Below are 21,825 nucleotides of genomic sequence, written 5' to 3'. Positions count from 1 at the left end.
TGTCTCACTATATGGATAAACGCGGCGCTCCACTGGATCTAAATATTGTCCGAATGACTCCAAATGTCACCAAAGTTATATGGGTGAGTAAACGGTGGTATTTTATGCCAGAAATAAAGTTCAGGTTGTAAAAAACAGTAATTCCCCTTTAATGTGTATTAACGGAGATTTAAATTTGAAGAAAAAAAAGCAAATGTGGATGTAATAAAAAAGTCCAGTTTAATTGAGACTTACTATAAAGGTAATAATAGGTGCTGCATAGAGAGTCAGCACAGAAAAGAAAAGGAACCATAAGGGAAACACAGATACATCAGGCGAGGTCAAAAGGTAAATCCAGGGCAGACGAATAGAAACACCAGGAAACACAAGGATAGGATTTGCACACACTGTATGCTCAATCCTATGAATTGTACTAGTCATGTAGCTCCATGGCCCCGGAGGAATGTCTTCTCAGCTCATTATATACTGGGTCTGCTATATGCGGTTGGCAATAAAAAAAAAAATATTTAAACTAGCATATATTAATTTAACTTAAAACTCCAGTCTCCATAATATAAAATCCTGATGACTCATTTCTCTGGTTCATCTGAGTTGGTTTGCTGAAGTTCAGGAGCAGCACGGGAGCTGCAGGATGGTTTCCTTCATTTGGGTGTGTCCTCAGGATTTGCATCGACCTTATGAACCTGTGAACACAACAAACAATAATCCAGCTTAAAGATGCCTCGGGGGAACTTCTGTTGTCGCTAAAATGACAGATAAGAGGGTTCAGCATGCCTCGAATTGATCTGGGCAAACATCGGCAGTTGATGACTTGGGATTTAGAGACAACAGTCAGTATTTTGGGTCTCCTGGTGAAGGCAGCCAGATAATTGTCAAACTCATTTTAGTTCAGGGGCCACGTATAGCACAATTTGATTTCAAGCAGACTGACCAACATCTACATAACAACAGCTACAAATGTTTCCCTTTGTTTTAGTGCAAAGAAGAACAAGTACATAATAAAAATGTTTAGATTTAACAAAGAAGTGGGGGCCTTGGCGGAAGGAGCCGGAGCTTGTGGGCAGAGTTTGAGCACTATCAACTAGATATAGTCGGCTTCACCTCGAAACAGAGCCGGAGGGCATGGGGTTGGATCATTCAATCTCTGGGACAGAAGTCGCCGAGGTAGTGAAACAACCCCGTGGTGGCGGAGCTCCGGGAGCGGATGAAATCCGCCCTGGGTATCTCAAGCCTCTGGATGTTATAGGGCTGTCCTGGCTGACACGCCTCTGCAACATTGCGTGGACTTTGGGGGCAGTACCTCTGGAGTGGCAGGCCAGGCTGGTGGTCCCCATCTTTAAAAAAGGGGACCAGAGGATGTGTTCCAACTATAGGGGATCACAATCATCAGTCTCCCCGGCAAGGTCTATGCCAGGGTGCTGGAAAAGAGGTCGATGGTTGAACCTCAGATCGAGGTGGAACCATGGACCAGCTCTTTACCCTCGCTAGGGGAGATGGGAATTTGCCCAGCCAGTCCACATGTGTTTTGTGGATCTGGAGAAGGCTTACGACCGTGTCCCCAGAGGCATCTTATGGGGGGTGCTCCGGGAGTATGGGGTGGATGGCCCCTTACTAAGGGCCATTCAGTCCCTGTACCAAAGGAGTACGAGTTTGGGCCGTGTAGCCGGTAGTAAGTCGGACCTGTTCCCAGTGAGGGTTGGACTCTGCAGGGCTGCCCTTTGTCACCGGTTTTTCTAGGCACAGCCGGGTGGGGGAGGGTGTTGGGTTCGGTGATCGGAGGATCACCGAACCTTTTTTCAGATGACGTGGTCCTCTTAGCTTCATCAAACAACAACCTCCAGCTCTTGGTGGGGCTGTTCACAGCCGAGTGTGAAGTGGCTGGGATGAAGATCAGCACCTCCAAGTCTGAGGCCATGGTCCTCAGTCGGGAAAATGGTGGATTATCCACTATGGGTCGAGGAGGAGGTCCTGCCTCAAGTGGAGGAGTTCAAGTATCTCGGGGTCTTGTTCACGAGTGAGGGTAGGAGGGAGCAGGAGATCAACAGTCGGAGCAGCATTTGCAGTGATGCTTAACCGGTCAGTCGTGGTGAAGGCAAAGGTCTCAATTTACCGGTCGATCTACGTTCCAACCCTCACCTATGGTCATGAACTTTGGGTAATGAACGAAAGAACTACTCGCGAATGCAAGCAGCCGAAATGAGTTTCCTTCGCAGGGTGGCTGGGCTCAGCCTTAGAGATAGGGTAAGGAGCTTGGACATACGGGAGGAGCTCAGAGTAGAACCGCTGCTCCTCCACGTTGAGAGGAGTCAGTTGCGGTGACTTGGGCATCTGCCTCTGGGACTTTCTCTCTCTTTCTGCTGCTGTAATCAGGTGACAGCGGAAGTTCACAGTTTCATCAAATTTTGCCACTATATCAATCAACCAACGAAGTCCTTGCTGTCAAATTTTAAATAAGTTTCTCCTCTGCCCTTGTCACATCCAGTTTTCACATCCATTGTCTGGGTCAAACTCATTAGGGTCCACTTTTCATCCTATGTGTTCACCCAGGGGGGTTTCCTTGACTAACCACGGCTTTACCTTCTACCCCTAAAAATCTTACGATGACGCTATTCGGTCTAATAGCCAAAGACTTTTTTTTACATATTTCTTATGTGCATGTTATGAAATAAATCTTTATTGTTCACTCAGAACAAAGTCTCTCCTGACTGAATAGTTTTTATTGTACTCACATTGGTGTGTTCCAGTGACTTCTTACTTCCTGGAAACAAAAAGAGGGCTGTGGTTAAATCCCTAACTTCTAATTTATGTTAAGTTAGGACCAGAACTATCTCACCTTTTTCTCTGATGACAAGAACGGTGATTCCAGTCATCAGGATCAATGCTGTGACCCGCAAAGCCAACATGATGTAGGTCAGAGGAGACCAGTGAGTGGAGTCTGTGGACAGAAGATGGTTCAAATGATGAGTTTATGGAAATTAGTGAGAGAAGAAAGATTGACCTGTACATTGGGGTCCTACCTGTGAAGACAGGAGTGTAGTGAGCTTCTATCTTCACACTGTTTCCCTCAACATACTGGCAGGTGTATCTTCTGTTGTTCCCACTCTGACGCTTCACAGTCAGATAAGAAACACAGTTCTTCTGTCCACCGAGCAAAGCTCCGGCCTCATCCACCCAGCGGATGCTGTTTGGTTGACAAAAAGGTAATCCTCTGTATTTCAGCAGAGAGCACTCTAATGTGACATTTCCATCCCTCTTTGGATCGGTGTCTGGTTTAGATGGAGAGACTGAAGGAAAACAAGTGGTGAAATCATACACTAAATATACTACGAGGTCCCTAAAGACGTTCCCACATTTAACGCCAATACTTTCAAATTAAATTTTAATATTTCACAGCTTTCAGACTCGTTTCATGTCTCCGTTCCAACTGCTGTCTGCAAGATTCAAACTAAAAAAGTACAAATTTTGACGATTTAAGTTGCTCAGCGAAGGGAAGAGCAAGCAACATCACAGGACAGGAGGCAGTCAAGGTCAGGAAGTACTGGCAAACATGACACAAGGAAAATTTCTCTACCAAAACAAAATGGGAAACAAAGCATGACATCTGATTTTGCAGTGTTTCCCCTACCATTATATTAGGGGCACGCCCTGCCCCTCAACAGCACCCCAAGGTCAAGTTAATTTCACTTAATTTTACTTTCTATACAGCTCCAGATCACAACAGAGGTCATTCTAAGGTTACCTTTCCTAAAGAACTGGGGCCATATTCCTAAAGATTCTTAGCTCAAAGAGTTGCTCAAAGGCCACACTCTTAGAATCATGATATTTTCTAAGAATTTCCCCTCAAAGTTCAGAGTAGATCCTGGTAGAGATAAAAGGTATTCCTAAAGAATCTTAGCTCTTCAGAGAGAGATCTGTTAAGAGCAGGGAGAAGGACTTTTAAGAGGCTTAGGAGTTTCTGAAGCAGAGGAGAAAATGGAGGAAAGAAAACAGGAGAGATATTCTTCAAACACTGACAGCGAATTTATAAAACGCTACAGATTAGATCGTGCAGGAATCATGTTCGTGGTTGATCTCATTAGAGATGCGCTTACTTCTCCAGCCCAACGCCACAATGCAGTATCACCGGAAATGAAAGTCATCACAACGCTGAGGTATTTAGCAACGGGAAAATGCAAAAATGCAACAAACGTCTAGCTTTTAGGGTCAACCTATCACACCTTTTGAAATGCTGACTCATACCTAGCAACGGGGTCAGCCACACCTCCTCACTAAGATAAGAGTTTCTGTCCATTCCTTGCTCAGAGTTCTCTGAGAATGTTCTGGAATCACTCCTGAGCTAAGACTCCTTGCTAGGCTAAGTCAGGAGCTCTCTGAGAGGATTCTCAGAATCTTTAGGAATACAAGCCCTCGTCTATGCAATGTTCTTTGATTAAACAAACTAAATGGCCTTGTGTTATTTATCTTATTTACAAGACGGTATGTCATTTCTGTGTCTACATGACCATGCATTTATAATTTGTGAGTTCCACCCAGATGCGCGTGTTTTTGTCGTTGTCCATCTACGCCCCCCACCCCATCTAAACCCCGTCTCCTGAAAGCCGTAAACCTAAGAAATAAGACATAACATAAGACATAAGATGTTTATTGATCCCACGTATGGGAAATTACCTTGTCACAGTAGCGCGGGAATTTGGCAAAAAATATATATGATGACTTTGACAGGGGAAATTACCAAAAAAACACAAGTACTAATTTGAGAAATATATACAAAAAATAACAACACTGTAAAAAATATATAGAGAAATATAAAGACATTCTGTATATACAGTGTGGTGGTGGAATAAACTTTACAAATAAATAATTGCTAAAACTTTAAAAAACTATAAGACGGTGAGGTAGTGGTTCGTGCAAAAAAGGCAGTGCAAAGAAAGCAGATTTATTTGTGCAAAAAGACAGTTATTATTGACTCAGGCTGGTGTTGTACAGCCTGGTGGCTGTTGGAATGAAGGACCTGCGGTAGCGTTCCTTCTTGCAGCGTGGATGCAGCAGTCTGCTGCTGAAGGAGCTGCTTAGGTAAACCTAAGTGTTGTTTACTTGCATAGCAGCTAAAGCGCAACCTTTGTCAACCAACTAACGACACAATAAAGCGCCTAATTCATCTCTAATTAGTTTTCACCTAAATGGTCCTCACTTATTGAAACTCTTCAAATACGTGGGGTGCGTTTGTAAGACACGAGAAAATAATTGGCCCAAACTCATTTAAAATACTCACTAGTCAGAATGTTTAGGTACACCAGTGTGTTCTGGTCAATGGTCCTTCCAGGCCGGCAGGTGTAGAGACCAGCGTCCTCAGGGGTGATGTTGCTGACGATCAGAGAGCAGTTGCCGGTCAGACTTAGCCGGGCAGCCCGGGCAGAGTTCCTCCTAACTTTGCCGTTCTCTGCCACGAATACGGTCTGAGACGGATCTCTGCTGTAAAGCCAGTTAATGACGGAGCATTTCACATTCTGGATTGCCTCACAGAGCAGGGTGGCATCTCCTCCAGGTCTGCGATAGATAGTGCCAAACCCTGCACTGACATCTGCTGGAAAGAAATGAACATTGTTTTTATCAATGTCAGACTTTTACACATGACAGGGACTGAATTTCGAGGGGAACTGGGAAGAAATAAAAAGCTAATTCAAAATCTTAACTTTTATCGTTTGTCTAAACAAACGCAAAGCAAAGCAACTTACTGTGATTTAGAGATAGGGACAGACTAAAAGACCTTGTTTTATTGTGTTTTCATTTATTTGGCTCAACCACATGGTCCAATCCTTCTCCACTACACTTGTGCACAACATTTACTGCGTTACTTCTGACAACTAAATAAATCGGTTATATTCTTCCTTCTGTTTTGCCTCGGGTGGTTTCTTGGTCACCGTGTGTGCATCTCAGATATGCAACAGTAGTGTTGTCCTATACAGACATAAAGAGCGCTTTGGATGCACAATCAGGATTAGAAAAATTAAACATGTGGTTTATGGTGATGATTGCAGCTGAAAATGTAGTTTTTGCTTAACGCCACTAGATGACTCCATAGCAACAGGAACGCAGGGAAACAGTGTCACAGTTTAGAGGCTGACCAGGAAATTGAAACCCTTCCATAAGAAACTGGATTTGTTTCAGAGTAAACATCCCACACTCTAATATTTCGTTGGACCTCCTTTATCTTTGATTACAGCACTCATTCTCTGTGGCATTTTTTCGATAAGCTTCTCCAATGTCACCAGATTTATTTCCATCCAGTGTTGCATTCATTTTTCACCAAGATCTTGTATTGATGATGGGAGAGTCTGACCACTGCACAAAGCCTTCTCCAGCACATCCCAAAGATTCTCAATGGGGTTAAGGTCTGGACTCTGTGGTGGCCAATCCATGTGTGAACATGATGTCTCATGCTCCCTGAACCACTCTTTCACAATCTGAGCCCCATGAATCCTGACATTGTCATCTTGGAATATGATCCATTGATGGAATAACCTGGTCATTCAGTATATTCAGGTAGTCAGCTGACCTCATTCTTTGGGCAACATAATGTTGCTGAACCTAGACCTGAGCAACTGCAGCAACCCCAGATCATAGCACTGCCCCCACAGGCTTGTACAGTAGACACTAGGCATGATGGGTGCATCACTTCATCTGCCTCTCTTCTTACCCTGATGCCCCCATCACTCTGGAACAGGGTAAATCTGAACTCATCAGACCACATGACCTTCTTCCATTGCTCCGGAGTCCAATCTTTATGCTCCCTAGCAAACTGAAGCATTTTTTTCCGGTTAGCCTCACTGATCATCTTTTGAATGATCATCACTGTTTCATCACTGAAACATTTTTTCCACGACTACAGGATGTGTCTTTAGACATGGTTGTTTAAGAAATGAGAAGCTACCCATTGCATCAGTTGGGGTTAAATAACTTGTTTCCAGCTGAAAGATAATCATCCATGCAGTAATTATCCAATAGGAGGCTCCTACCTATTTGCTTAGTTAAATCCAGGTGGCGACATCAAGGAATTAAACATATAAAAAGGTGTATAAAAGTATACTGTCAGATTTATGAGTATTTGAAGTCTGTCTGTAGAGCAGAGCTGTTGGAAGTTTGTCATGCTGACAGGTTGTGATGCAATCGAACTTCTCCGACAACTGAAATGTCGAAAATGAAGTATAACTGATGCATCGGTTTTTTAATGTGAGCAGCACAGTTTTGTAATAGTTACCGCTCAGAGGAGGAAGTGTCCTGTGCTGCTAACGATGTCACTTATAGACGTCTGTCTTCTGTGCCAAACATTACGGTATATCATCAAATTTAAAACACTATTATGGTATTATAAACAGAAGTCTAAAATCCAAGAATCCTTGTATCTTCTGATTATTTTTTACCATTTCCACTTCAAGTATAGTTAAAACTAAACAAAAACGAGGATAAACACTTAAATAAGCAACAAATATACATCAGTTACCTTCAATACGAAGCAGAAAAATGAGGATTGTTACCAGTGGAGACATTCTCTGTCTGACTCTTGAAAGTCTTGTTGCCTCTGTGACAGGCGTGATGAAATTTCCTTCTCTTTGTGGCCGAGCATGAGCGAAACGGCAGCATCCACCACCCAACCAGTGCAGGAAGGAGTTCTTTAGGTGTTTGCGTACACCCCTCAAACGCAACTTGTCTTTCTCTTCCTCAAAATGGACACGACAACAAGCAAAATTGTTTGGACTGAACTTAATCATTATTTATAGCATTTAAATTTTAATTTTGTCATGCACAGTTCAATTGAGATCAATGGGGAGTGCATTTATTGAAGGAAACCTGGACATGCAAGGTAATTATTTGGTGGCTAGACTCCAGGACTCCAAGGAGGAGGAGGACAAGGGGACAAGGGAATGACTGGCTTAGAGAAGGCGAGCAAATGGTTAACCGGATTTTGACAGCGTGGGATTTTGCTGGTGTACATCGGTTGAGCTGGTTTGGATCACCCTCATGCAGACTTATCGCTACCTGATCAGGTAGCAGCAACAACAACAAAAAAAATAAAAGTGCACTCTGTACTATTGAGGGAAGCTTGTTTCACTCAGATTTTGTCACACAGCACTTTGCATGACTGGCTGACCTTCTTTGCAAAAAGAAAAAATAATTTCAATCATTCTGGTCTCTTTATTTTATTTCAGACTCTCCCAAAGAGAAATCGGTAGCTCAGATTTCTGAAGAAATGTCAGAACAAACAATGCATGAGTTTGTTTTGTACGGGGTTGCGTAGCTACGGGGTTGCGTAGCTGCAGACCAGTCAGGTGGTGATCCGGGGGGCGTGCCACGTGTTGCACCCGGATGCTCTATAGGAAGAAGGCAAACCAAAGTGTGGTGCATTGGGCAATGTTCTTTTAGGAAACCTTGAGCCCTGCCTGTCAACACTGCTGCAGCCCTTGTACAGCCTTTAATGGTATTCCCTGATTGGAATTCTGCAAGATAATGCAACCTGGTGCACGAATGCTTTGAGAAACATAGATTCTAGGTGTTTCAGAAAAAGGGAGACCTGCCCAATCTTAGGCAGGTGGTCACAACGTTATGGTTGATCGATGTAGACCATCTGCTTTCTAGAAAATGAGATCTTGTGTCTATTACTGTTGTGCATACATAAGTTCTCACACATCAGAAGTTGTCCTTTGTCCACATTCCTGAAAACACTGTTTCGTAATTAAAACGGGCCTCAAATCTAAAGATGTAGAGCGCGTCATGGGAGAAAACAGTGGACACAATTTTTACATAATATTCTTTTACTGGAGCTCACAAATGTGTTTTGGTCATACAGAGAAATGTTCAAAACAGTAGACTAGACATTATTAACCCTCTCATCGCTTCGCTATAATTTCACAGGCAAAATAAATAGTCTAAGCTAATGAGAAAAATAAATTATATGACTTTAGTGCGCTTTAAAAATGATTTTTAAAAAAACTAGCTAAGAACACGCTAAGACATTAGTAAAAGAAGTACAACCACATAAATATTTTCAACCATAAGGAAGTTAAAAAGAAAATTTATGGTGGAATACATTAATAATAGGAAGTAAAATGCTAGTCTAGAGGCCACGCCAGCTTCCACAAATGTTTTGTGGCAGGATGTTGGTCTGTAGTCTCTCCGCTGGGAACTGATTCGGCTCCTGCAAAGATCTGCTGGACCAATCAGATCATGTGGGTGGGGCTTAATGTGGTGATGGACAGAAGCGTAACGGCGGTCATACACGGCGGTCGTCTGAGAGACCGCGGAGTTGAATTTGTTTACAACAAAATGGCTGCCGTCAGAGAAGCTAGACGTTTAGAGTCGAAAAACAAACAGATGCTCGATTTCACGTAATTTGTTGCTCTGATTGGTTGTAGGATTATCAAATTGTGTGCAGAGGTATTGAAACACACCCCGTAATGAAATCCAAATGGACTGTAACCAGACTCATATTCTGATAAGAACTGAGTATAGCTATGCTAGGCTACGCTAGGCTAATAAACATATTAAGTCGTTTTATTTTTCGCAGCAGCTAAGACTTCTACATCCGTTGGTAAAACGAACTATTAGGAGCAGAACTAAAATGAATCTAAAGGTTGTGCTTCTGACATCCACTCTCACTGTGTTTAATGCCTGTGTCTCTGCTAACAGCAGCGGCAGCGTTAGCCACGACATTCTCAGCGTAATAACACGATTAAAAAAAAAAAAAAAAACAACATCTCGAAACATGCATTTCAGTCTGAAACCTGAACTTGTGCATTTGATTCTCGTTGTGCGCTGAACGGATTCACATTCAGTTTGTTGCGTAGTGGTTTGACTTGGAAAACACTGCAGCCACAAATTTTAGACGCTAAGGCTTCTTCTGTTCTACTACTGCACTTGGTTTCTACTAAAACACGATAGTTTTCTTTTAACTAATGACAAACGGTTTAAAGTCCTTGCTTTTGGTGATGTCAGCTTTTATCAGAAATTAATAAAATACATAATGTAATAGACAAAGACTTAACGGATTCAAGAACGACGCCAAAGATGAGGATAGTGCTTCGTTTTTTTTCAGTATTGCCTTCGTAACCGGCTAATGTTGGTTGGGCAGACACTCCATTGACAAAAGCTACAGTTCTCCACCCTACACCCCTCTGAAAATGTATGTTGCCCCATTTCCTGTGGCTTCCCACTGCCATATATCGCAGTAAAATGCAAAATAATGTGTTAAAAGACCTCCGCTAAAAGCACAGATTACATTTTTAGCGGTTTTCATCAGTCATTCCACATTAATGGACCTACGTGCCCTCATATGTCTACCGAGCTTCTTTTCCGTGTCAAGTAGCGTTGCAATGGAACAACATGACTCGGGCTGGCCTCTACTATATGTAAACTTGTGTCCGAAAGAAGCAGCTAATAAAAACCTGTGGACGATTTAAGACGATGTCAGCCATGTAAGACACATTGTATGTATATTTGTTGTCATTACGAACGCCAAGGCGAACCGTGCAAAACTAACTGCGGATGCTTCTTTTAGAAAAATAAACTGTCACATTGTCTGAAGCCGTTTTAAAACAGATCTCAGGAATCTGAGTCGCGCTCCTCTCGGATTACCGACGCGTGAAAGGAGGGCTGAGATGAAACAACGCTGACGGTATTTACAGTGCGTTCCTTTTACAGTCTAAAGTTAATTCAAGTAAACTCAGGAAATGTTGGCCCGAGCAGCGGCGCCCCTGCTCTTGCGATCCCACTAGAGGCGCAGAAAACGTTCAGGGACTGGCCGCTTGTTTCACCAACATGTCATCCTTCAAAAATCACATTTTGCGTACAGTAATCAAACTAAGGCTGCAACCATTGGAGCTTCTTCTGCACGTCACTGCTTGGGAAGTTCCTCTACATGAGCCATTCAGAAGAGTTTAGAAAGAGTGTAAAAGATCGGGTGGAGCCGTGATCAACTCTCTTTGTGCCACGTTGGCCGCCTGGCCCGGATCCTCTGTGAATTGTGGCTGTGCTTGATTAAACTGGTCTCAGACCCAGAGCCTCCAGCTTTCCGAATGTTGAGGAGATTGTACTTGGCAACGAAAGCCAGGCGCACCTTCGAGTACTTTGCCTAGAGAGCGGTGCCGAGGTGTTTCCCAGGGCAGCCCGGGAGACCTTGTTCTCAGCCGGACTGTGAATCACTGTCTTGGCAGGTCACAGCGAGGTTTCACGGGAGAAGCTGAGCGAGGGCTCCAGCTTGACTCCGTTGGTTTTCTTTTCTGAAGGGCAGTCACCGGGACAGTCAGTGGGAAGCTGGAACACAGAAAGGACAAACAAGTTTGGACGGTATCTCAAAGCAGAACAATGGGTCTTTGAAGACATAGACTGGAGGTCAGCCCGACTTCCACTGTCCACAGATGTTTTGCGGTGGGAAGTAGTTGTCTGGCGTCGCTCCGTTGGCAACTGATTATGCATCCAAATTATCAAATCATTTGGGCGGGCTTTATGTGGTGATGGATAGAAGAATAACAGCATCATCTGGGCACCATGGAGTTGATTTGGACTATCCAATAAGAGTGCAGAGGTAGTTTAATTCTCTATAACAGTTGAAACAATGAAATCAAAATGGTTTGTTACCAGACTCATACACAAATAAGAGTTATGGCAGGCTACTTGTTCCAAATAAAAACCTAAACTCCTCCCCCAGTATCTAGTGAATTTGGAGGCCAGGTCAACACCTTGTGCTGTTCTTCATGTTTTGTTTTTTTTTAGTTGTTCCTAAAGTGTTTTTGTGGCTGCATCCTGCTGGGGATGGCTGCTGCCATCAAGGAGTGTCATTGCTATGGGGTGGGGGTGCCTGGTCTGGTCTAGGTGGGTGCTACATGTCTAAGTAACATCCACACCAATGAATGCCAGGTCCAGAAGTTTCCCAGTAGAACACTGAACTGTCACAAGATGGTCAATGTAATTTACTTCTCCCGTCAGTGGTCATAATGTTGTGGCTGATCAGTGTATGTTTTCATTAACATTTTGTGGAAGTGAGAATAAACTCTTCTTGATCTCGATTCTTGTTTCTAGTCATCAGCCAGGCGGATGTTTAATTTAATCTGAGGTGACGCTGCTTGGGTTTGATGAAACAGAACAGCCTCAGCTTCAAACTGTGTTCCATCGGCTTGATGGAAAGAAAGGAAAGGTTTGACCATTCTGGCTTTGAAACATTAGTCAAGATAAGATAGGAACTAAAGGAGGAACTAGACCAGTCTGCTTCGCACATAACTATGAGTTTTTATTAGTCACACCTTCTTGAATGTAATCTGAAAGTCTCTTTATTGGTGAAATCCATCAAATAATAAAAGCAATATTAGTAATAAAGATGCTCAGGACAGCAGCTGGTTTGATTTACTTTAAAGTGGCCGTACTCATTTGTGTTTTTGGGAATAAGCAAATGTTTGTCCACCGTATCTACCGAAAAATAAATGACGTGTCGCTGTGGCTGCGCCTGCACAGAAGCAGTAAAAACGTCACTTAACACAGATTAATAAAAGTAACAATGCGCAGGGTTTATGGGGTCTGATCCAAGTGTATTGATCCCAGTGACTCTCCTTTAAAAGGTGCTTTGATGCTTTTAGGTGAGGGTTCAATTTTTGGTGTCGTTCCTGATGCTACCAGCAGGAGGCGCCATTGAAACCCTGCACATTGAGGTGTTGAGCTGAGACATGAGGCAGTCGGGTTAAAAAAAAAGCAATAATTTTCTTTTCTTTTTAAATTCTTTCATCTGATTCATTTTTTTAGGTCTTCTTTCAAAATAAATAAATGTATGAATAAATTCATAACATATGCAAAACTTATGTCTTAGGTCTGCCCAGTGCTTAGAAAGACAGACGAGGAGAGGCAGAATGAATTTGCTTTTTCTAAAGGGCACTACATCAGCAGGATGGTGAGTTAAGGCCGACTGAAGAGTCTTGAATCAGATTTAAGGGCCAAATTAGGGAGCTGGTGTCAAGGTTATACTGAAAAAATATAGCTGTGTCTGTTTAGAGGAGAATCTATGTTGAGAAAGGCTAGAACATAAAAACAGACAAAGGTTCAAGGACATGTCTCATCGTACAGTCACTTTGTGAGACAGAGGAGGACGACAAAATATCACCCAGACAAAATTTAGTCGCCTCCGAAGGACACTCCACGGGACACAGATAGAAAGAGAAAATCAGAGAGTTTGACAGATAAGAAAGATTCAGGGTTCATTGAGACTCATCAGAGAATGGACATGAGTGAAGGTGTCCTGTGGTGTCTTGCACGAGAATGTTGTTAGTGGGGGGACCTTTGAGGGGAGGGGCCTCTGTGGATCATCCCACAGATACTTGATCAGTTTGGGATCTAGTGAATTTGGAGGCCAGGTCAACACCTTGTGCTGTTCTGGGGATGTCTGCTGCCATCAAGGAGTGTCATTACTATGGGGTGGGGGTGACTGGTCTGGTCTAGGTGGGTGCTACATGTCTAAGTAACATTCACACCAATGAATGCCAGGTCCAGAAGTTTCCCAGCAGAACATTGAATTGTTACAAGATGATTTAAATGTTAGTCACTTCCTGTCAGTGGTCATAATGTAATGGCTGATTGGCGTATGTGCAATTACATGAAATATTTGTTTTATTCTTACTATGTGGTTGACCTGCATTCAGTCCTGCAGCTGCAACCTCAACCATATTCTTAGCAATGAAACATAAACAGACCTCTAGCTTGTTTGATACATGTGAGCGCATAGACAGTGACGTGCTAATATATGGACTTTATGTAGCATTAGCACATTAGCCTACTAATAATACAGCATGCTAGTCTGGAAGCCAGCCTGACGTCATCTGCCCACAGATTTATTTTTCTATTCTGTAAGTGGTCTTAATGTTGTGGCTGATCGGTGTAATTCTGACATACAGTATGACACGCTTAGCCTGATGTAGCTAGACTCAGTTCCTCCAATTCAACGCTCAGATGACGTCTATGACTACTGTTACTCTTCTGTCCATCACCACGTTAAGCCCCGCCCCCGAACGATATGACTGGCCCATTGGCAGATCTTTGCAGGAACACAATCCCAACGGAGATACTCCAGAACAACTTTCAAACACAAGATATTTGTAGGCGAGGAAGCTGAGGCACTTGATTGAACGTATACAGTCACGACTCCGGAGACTTACATCACTGAATTTCTATTTAATAATAATATTATGAGGTACAGATGGTAGAGATGTCTTAAAGACTGACGAATCAGAAAAGTGTGAATATGCACAAAGAATAATCACTGAGCTTCTACAGTGACTGTAAGTCGTGTAAACTTACCGCTTGCAGGCGGTTGCTCTCTGCTCCCATGTTGACATTGTGTCTCTTCAGGTCTGACTTAATTAAGGCTGAAGCATAAAACGAGGGAAACATGGCAGTTTAAACATTTGCTTTGACATGCACACAAATGAAACACACAGTCGCGCACACACATACACACTTTACACAACCTACCCGTGAGAATGATTCCCAGGAAGATCCAGGCGCAGAGGAAGAGATTTCCAACCAGTGGGTTGTGGTCTGTGGTCAGTTTACCTTGAATCAGGGTGAAAATGATCCCGAATATCTGCAAACAAACGCACAACAGGTCAACGAACGGCTAACAGATGCTAATCCACTGACCCTGTTGAAGCTCTCAGCAGTGATATAGCTGGGACGAGGCGGAAAAACTATAAAGCAAAGTGTTTATTTGATAAATGAAGATGATTGTCCATCGAGTCCCAACGATTTGATTGGCCTGGCAGATTTTTGCAGGAGCGTTATCAGATCCAGACCAACTTCCTCGCCACAATGAATTCGAAAGAGAGGAAGTTGGTCTGGCTCCAAGGCTGCGGTACGTTGAAACATAGACAAATGTACGTTAGCTAAAAGCTAGTAATACCTAGCTTTTAGCTAACGTACATTATTAGCTAGCAGTTACTTAGATTCTCCAGCTACAGACTCAAAGGGCTTTAAAACTGTTTGACCAGGAAGAAATGTGCCTTCTTAAAGTGTTCCTCATCAAAGCAAGAAGCCACTCTCACTCCAGATGTCACCAGGATTGTCATATTTATTCATTTAGCACGTCACACATACAGCAGATCTTTAGCCGTACCTGAGCGAAAGCATTGAGGAGTCCTGACGATGTTCCTTCAGACTCTGGGTAGGTGATCTCTACGCCAAACTCAAAGCCCAGGGGCAAGTAACCGGTCATGAAGAACCTGAAGCCACAGAGGTAGGAGTTTACAGAGAAAGTTTAAAAAAAAAAGTAAATAAACTGTCTTCTCTGTTTAAACACACACTTCTAAAAGACACCAAACTGGTTTCGCTGCCACACCACTGATCCACGATTACGTCCTCTAAGCGCCGGGTGATTTTGTGAAAGCTTCATCATTTTGTGAACACATTCTTTCATTATTTACAGGTCAAATATCCACACAGTGTCTGCTGCATGTATCGCCTCCAGGTTTGTTTGAACCCAAAACAGTGGGTGAGTTCACACCACCTTGTGTCTTCAGAGTTGGCTTCGAATGCAGCCATCTTTATCGCGAATGCAAAACTGTAGCCTACACAACCAACAATATAACTCTTGTTGGTTGTCATAGCATTTAATATTGGTTGGCAGCCATTAAAACTAATAAATGAGACATAATCAAGATAATCAAGATCAGAAACGGACTGTGTTCGGGTGAAACACTCAATTTTTACCACTATTCAATAAGCTCCCTGCTCCTTCATGCAGAAAACAATGAAAGTAGTAGTAGTAATTTTGGCATAAATCCCCAAAGTATAACACATCTGAACATGGCTAAGAAGAACTGTTTGCAAAATAATTTTTTTGCGCATCAGCAATGATTGATCACATATTAACTGTACTCTACCAGCACACGAGGGCTTCACGATAAGAACACCCTGAATGTTCTTGTGAAGGTCAGAGGTTTTAATGGACAGGAAGCACGAGACAGATGGAGGGAACACGTTATGTGGACTGTGCAGAGTCTTTATGGACCCTCTGACGCAAACCCGACATCGTAAAGAGGGTGGGCATGTGACGCGTCGGTGCAAATTACCCCTCTACTCCCCACTCAAGGTCGAACCCATGAATAAGTTAAACGTACATGCATCATGTACACGGCATCGTGACAGAAAAGCAGCTGACGCACTTGTTTAAGAGTGCTGTAAATGCCATGAAAGAAAGCGGGACTTAGTCGTACCCCAGGACTCCAGCGGTGAAGAAGACCAGGTAGATGTTCTGGAGGTCCAGGGTGAAGGTGAAGACCACCATGCCGATAAATGACAGGCCGTACACGATCAGTGTGGTCATCCTGTAAAAAGAGAGACCTCTTGATTAAGCACCAATCAAGAGACTTGTTCCTTCTGTAATAACTGATTTGTTCCTTCCTCTTGTCTCCTACCCCGACCACAGGAATTATGTGATGATGAAGTGATGCAAACGTGGGGGAAAAACCACAAAAGTGTTAATACAGTGTTTAATAAGACATGAAGTGCGTTGCCTACTTGTACGTCTTTGTGTGGTCCAGCCACAGGCCGCAGAGAATGGAGCCGACCATCCCGGCAACGACCAGAGTCAAACCGATTCTCCCAGCGTTCAGCTCCTGGTTCTGCAGAGATGAAAGGAAGCTCCTTTATTAAAGAGGCGAAGAACAAACCGGTCACATGTTCTGTCTCTGTGTAAATATGGATAAGGGCTGTTAGATGTGGGGGGCAGGGGGGTGGATTGTGAGGGATTTATGGTGGGAGACAGCCGTTGAATCATGTGACGGTTCAACTGTTTTATGAGTTCATGCAAGGCTGAGGATCTGTGTTTGTGCTGCCGATACAAGCGGACGCTGAATGGGCCTCGAGCTTCCTGTCAGTCAGTGAATGTACAGTATCTGGGAGAGACTGGGGGAAGAAAAGAAAGAAAGAAAGCTAGAGAGAGAGACTGAATGAAGGCTGGGTGTGCGCCGGCAGTGTTGTGGTGAGCAGCAGGCATGCGTGAAAGCAGCTAATGAACTCAGAGCCGCGGACAAACAAACCAACGTCTCATCAAAGCCATCACTAGTTGCTCTGTTCCCTCCCTCATTCTCTATCTCTGACGTCGGGTTTCTGCTTGTTCACATTTTATGACCACCTTACTAATATTGTGCAGGTCTCCCTTGTGCTGTTCTGTGGTGTCTGGTAACAGAATGTTGTTAATGGGGGCCTTTGAGGGGAGGGGCCTCTGTGGATCATCCCACAGATACTTGATCAGTTTGGGATCTAGTGAATCTGGAGGCCAGGTCAACCCCATGTACTGTTCTTCATGATTTTTTTTTTCTAGCTGTTCCTAAAGCGTTTTTGTGTCTGCATCCTGCTGGGGATGTCTGCTGCCATCAAGGAGTGTCATTGCTACGGGGTGGGGTCAGCTTTCAGTCCCAACCCATTGATTGTGCTTCTGTTGTTTTGTCGTTTTACCTCATAGCACGCCATGATCATCTGGTTGAGAAGCGTCGAGACGGAGTAGAAAGAGCCGGTCATTATACCTGCAGAGAAAAAGAAAGAAGTAAAGACTCTGAGCCATTCTCTCTCGTCTGCAAACTCCACGTTTTAAAGGGGAACTACTGTTTTTTACAACCTGGTCCTTATTTCTGGCGTAAACTACTATCGTTTACTAACTTTAGTGTAATTTGCAGTCAGTCGGGCGATATTTAGATCAGCGTATATCCATGTAGTGGGAGTGACTGGGGCACCGAAACGCAGCCTCTAAATAACACATTATCTGCCATAAAACTTGTTCATTTCACCAATATTTTGTTATCGCATGCTACTGCTATGGTTCGTCCACAACCTCAGAATCTGAAAGATATTCAGCCATTTTGCAAAAAAATATCAGTAGCAAATTACAGGTAAACAAGGCGACCGTCGTGGGTGTGCGCGGCGCTCAGAGGCGTCATCATCCAGGGTCTGTCTAGATGGTGACACACCCTGGATGATGATAACAGGTAACTCCAGACTCAACGGGGAATACCACTGGCGTATCATAACAAAATATTGGTGAAATTAACGAGTTTTGCGGCAGATAATGCGTTATTCAGAGGCTTCCTTTCGGTGCCCCAGTCACTCCCATTATATGCATATACGCTGATCTAATTATCTCCCGACTGACTGCAAATTACACCAAAGTTATATGAGTGAGTAAATGATCGTATTTTATGCCAGAAATAAGGTCCAGGTTGTAAAAAAACAGTAGTTCCCCTTTAAGCTCAGGAGTTGTTCAGTTGCTCATGACAAATATCAACGTAGTTTGGTTGAGATGCAAACAAATGCAAACGCATGAGACGCTCTCTGACAGGTAGAGCTACTGCAGAATTTGTACTTCTTGAAGGGAAGTACATTTAGTGGAATCTACTAGTAGTCCAGCTGTCATGACTTTCTGTGAGTGTGTTTGTGCATCCCTGATTGGCTGTTGCCAGGTAGCGGAAACACTGTAAATGCAGGTTGAATGCATATGGACACGAAAAACCGCCTCGTCCACTGCTGCTACCCGTCAAACGCAGCAGAAGACAAATCATCTTTAACAGGAGACGACTACACCTTTCACCTTTGCTCGGTGCTGTGTGGTGTAAGATGAGCCCGGGGCTTGTGTTTTTTGGCTTTGAATGGGCCAGAGGGGCTTGAAACTAACACAGGACAACAAAAGGGGATTATGAAATTCACCTTTTTTATGTGAGGACGGTCATAAAAACTGTGGTGACGGGAAATAGGTCTCCAAGAATACAGAAATACGTGCGGAAACTCAAATTTCTGGATGTCAGTTGAATGCCTCCATATGTCGAAGGTGTTTCACACTTGCCGTAGCTGATGAGCAGCAGGATGAAGGCCTTGTTCACCATCAGGTTGACGATGGACTGCTTGTAGGAGTAATCTTCGGGAGGGGAGTCCGGCAACACGGCCTGGGCGTGACTGGGAGGCAGAGCGGGCCGGTCTTTTATCACTGTAGAAGAAGCAGAAAGCAGTTTAAACTGAGCAGGAGCCCAGGGTCGCGCCTTGAGGAACTCCAACGTGCTATCTGTGTTATAAACACACGCCTATGATGGGGCGTTGGTCAGCCAAAATAGCTACTTCCTGTTTCCACGATGCCTTCTTATTAACAGAAATACATGTGTGACTAGTGAATTCATGCAGAAACTACTGAACTCAGATAGTTCTTTTGCATTTGACTGGCAAATTTAAGGACCGGCTTCAGGTACCTGGCATTAAACACATGCGTCCCCAGCCAGCACTAGAAATCTGATCTAAGCTCTGCATGCACATAAACACCAACATCATTTGAGGGACATATTATAACAGCTGCTGTCTCTAATGGATCTAATGCTGGATCAGAACCATGAACAGCTGTGTGTGCGTCATGACTTGGGGAGATGATCCATATTTTGGAACAAGTTGTAAAGTCCTGCTTTCTTTCACTGAAGGCACACATGTTACCTTATTGAATTATTTATTTATTTATTTATTTATTTATTTATCTCCGCTCCACCACCAGTGACTCAGTTCCTGATCCGATCTTAACCCTAAACCTTTGACCAAACCGTGTGATCCCAAGCGGACAAACTAGGAAAAGCTGTTTTTATTTTAAAGTTTCGCACCTTTTCGCTAATTCATCCAGATTGTTTGAATGTTTGACGCCTCTTCCTCTGGAGTATTTACAATCCAGTAAGGACATCTTGGCCTCAGAAGCGCGAGGACGCACACATGCATACATCTGTCCTAACGTGCAGGAAACTCAACACACGAGCATGTGGCAACTGAAGCATAATTGATCCTTGGCAGCTGGACCGGACGGAGGCGAATGGTAAACGTATGCCGTGATGGAAAGTAACATGACTGTGTGTGAGGCTGTGAATGCGGCGCGAACCTATGACCGTGAGGATGAAGAGGCCCGTGGAGACAGCAGCTGTGCCGTAGAACATGACGCTGATGTTGTGTCCCATCAACTCGATGTCGTCGGCCGTGTTGGGAACCAGGACCGGAGGCAGCAGGAAGCCGATGGCCGTCCCCAGCTGAGGACGAGAGACACGGAGACACACAGTTTAACATTTTACACATGTAACTGGAGATTTAGATTATAGTTTATTTTCTGCCATTAAACAATGATAAAATATTTCTGTTCTATCTGAAACGACGCTGCTTTTAGTTTATTTTTTTATTTTTTTAAGACTTTACTGTCGGTCTGTGTACTTCCTGATTGGTGCATTATATTTTTTGTTCTATTAGCTGCTAGTGTTTATTTTTCATGCTACTGCAGTGCCTTAGATCACAGGTGTCAAACATAAAAAAGCGGCCCGCCAGAGGGTGTAATCTGGCCCCGACTTCAATGGAAATAACTAATATTCTTAATTTGTCCACTGTTTTAGAAAGAGAATACGACACTGAGACCCAGGACTGAACATCAGACAGCAATGTGACCAAACTGCACTTACCTCTCTTGTGAAATTTCATTTTTTTTTTAAAGGATATTTTATTAAATGTAAACATTCTCTTAATTTCTTCTTTGCACCAAGACAAAATTACTTTGACACTCATGTATTAGACCGTACTATAGTGGTTACACCTCTACCTATGTTCTCTACTTATGTCTATACCAGTGGTGTCAAACATACGGCCAGTGGGCCAAAATCGGACCTCCAGAGGATCCAGTCTGGCCCATGGGATGAATTTGCAAAAAGTGAGAAAATGACATATAAGACATTAAAAGACAACCAAAATTTTCAGTTAAAACTATTAGCTGTAGTTCCTAATATGTCCACTAGGGGCTGCACTGTTTGTTTTTGTTGGTATATTTTTTACAATTTTAGCAAAAGTTGCACTGAGACCCAGAATTAAACTATAGATGGAAGCAATGTGCTGAAATTGAACAGATTTATTTTTGTAATAGAATAGTTCATTAAATGTATTATGTTACTGGTGCAGCCCAACCTGATCTTAAAGGGGGCTGGACGTGGCCCCTGATCTAAACTGACTGTGACGCCCCTGCTCCGTTCGCTCTCCGGTGATAATTCAGTGTCAATAAACGCTGACCTGGTTCCCCAGCACCGCGGTGGCGCACGCCGTGGACACCTCCCGCGGCCCGAACCACACCGAGGCGACGCGCGACGGCAGGCCGAGGATGAACACCTGCGCCACGGAGCAGACGACCTGCGCGGCCACGGTGACCCCGAAGCGGTCCGGGCTCACGCTGGCGCACTTGAGCCAAGCGCCGGCGCAGTTGATCCCGGCGCCCAGCAGGGCCGTGAGCCGCAGACCCTTCCAGTCCAGCAGCCAGGTGGCGGGGAAGATGAGCGGCACGTAGGCGACCATGTAGACGATGGAGAGCCAGTCCACCTTGTCGTTGGTCACCCCGTAGTACCTGGTGAACACGTTGGTGATGATGCTGTACTGGATCCACTGGAAGGCGTTCACCAGGGAGTACAGGCTGAACACGGCGAGCACCGCGAACCGGCGCCCGTACAGCCTCGTCTCCAGCTTCTTCCCTTCCTCCTCATCCTCTGCCTCCCCTCCTCCTCCTCCACCTCCTCCTCCTCCTCCTCCGTTAGGCAGCATCGCCTCTCTTTCATCCGGCGGCTGCTCCTTCTCCTCTTCCTGCTCGGGTGCGCGGGTCGCTTCTCCTTCCTCCCCCGCCCCGCCCGTCCTCTCCGCGTATCGCTCTGCGGCTCCATCGGGCTCTGGGCTCGTCTTCTTCCCGGCGACCGCGATGTCGTCAGGTGCGCTCGCGTCCGCGCGCACATGCTCCTGCACCAGCTCACCTGCGACCAT

At 44.2% G+C, this 21,825-nt stretch overlaps 2 protein-coding genes across 2 annotated transcripts; both read right to left on the bottom strand.

Moving 5' to 3' along the window:
• Positions 1 to 265: 265 nt before the first annotated feature.
• Positions 266 to 6,835, bottom strand: LOC311499403 (uncharacterized protein; the record flags this gene model as incomplete). The annotated part of the gene is made up of 6 exons (XM_084560354.1): positions 266 to 683; positions 2,730 to 2,758; positions 2,834 to 2,935; positions 3,018 to 3,323; positions 5,273 to 5,584; positions 6,829 to 6,835. 6 exons carry the CDS (start codon positions 6,833 to 6,835, stop codon positions 642 to 644), a joined length of 798 nt encoding a protein of 265 aa, XP_084416480.1. The 3' UTR covers positions 266 to 641.
• Positions 6,836 to 10,779: 3,944 nt separating this feature from the next.
• On the bottom strand, positions 10,780 to 21,825 carry flvcr1 (FLVCR choline and heme transporter 1; the record flags this gene model as incomplete). Its single annotated transcript, XM_084561034.1, has 10 exons — positions 10,780 to 11,307; positions 14,332 to 14,399; positions 14,506 to 14,617; positions 15,146 to 15,251; positions 16,245 to 16,355; positions 16,549 to 16,652; positions 17,488 to 17,555; positions 18,860 to 19,006; positions 19,928 to 20,072; positions 21,091 to 21,825. 10 exons carry the CDS (start codon positions 21,823 to 21,825, stop codon positions 11,209 to 11,211), a joined length of 1,695 nt encoding a protein of 564 aa, XP_084417160.1. The 3' UTR covers positions 10,780 to 11,208.

Source organism: Chelon labrosus (assembly GCF_963514085.1).
Source record: "Chelon labrosus genome assembly, chromosome: 14".
In the NCBI taxonomy this organism is placed as follows: Eukaryota; Metazoa; Chordata; class Actinopteri; order Mugiliformes; family Mugilidae; genus Chelon; species Chelon labrosus.
This window is presented reverse-complemented; position numbering and strand designations above follow the sequence as displayed.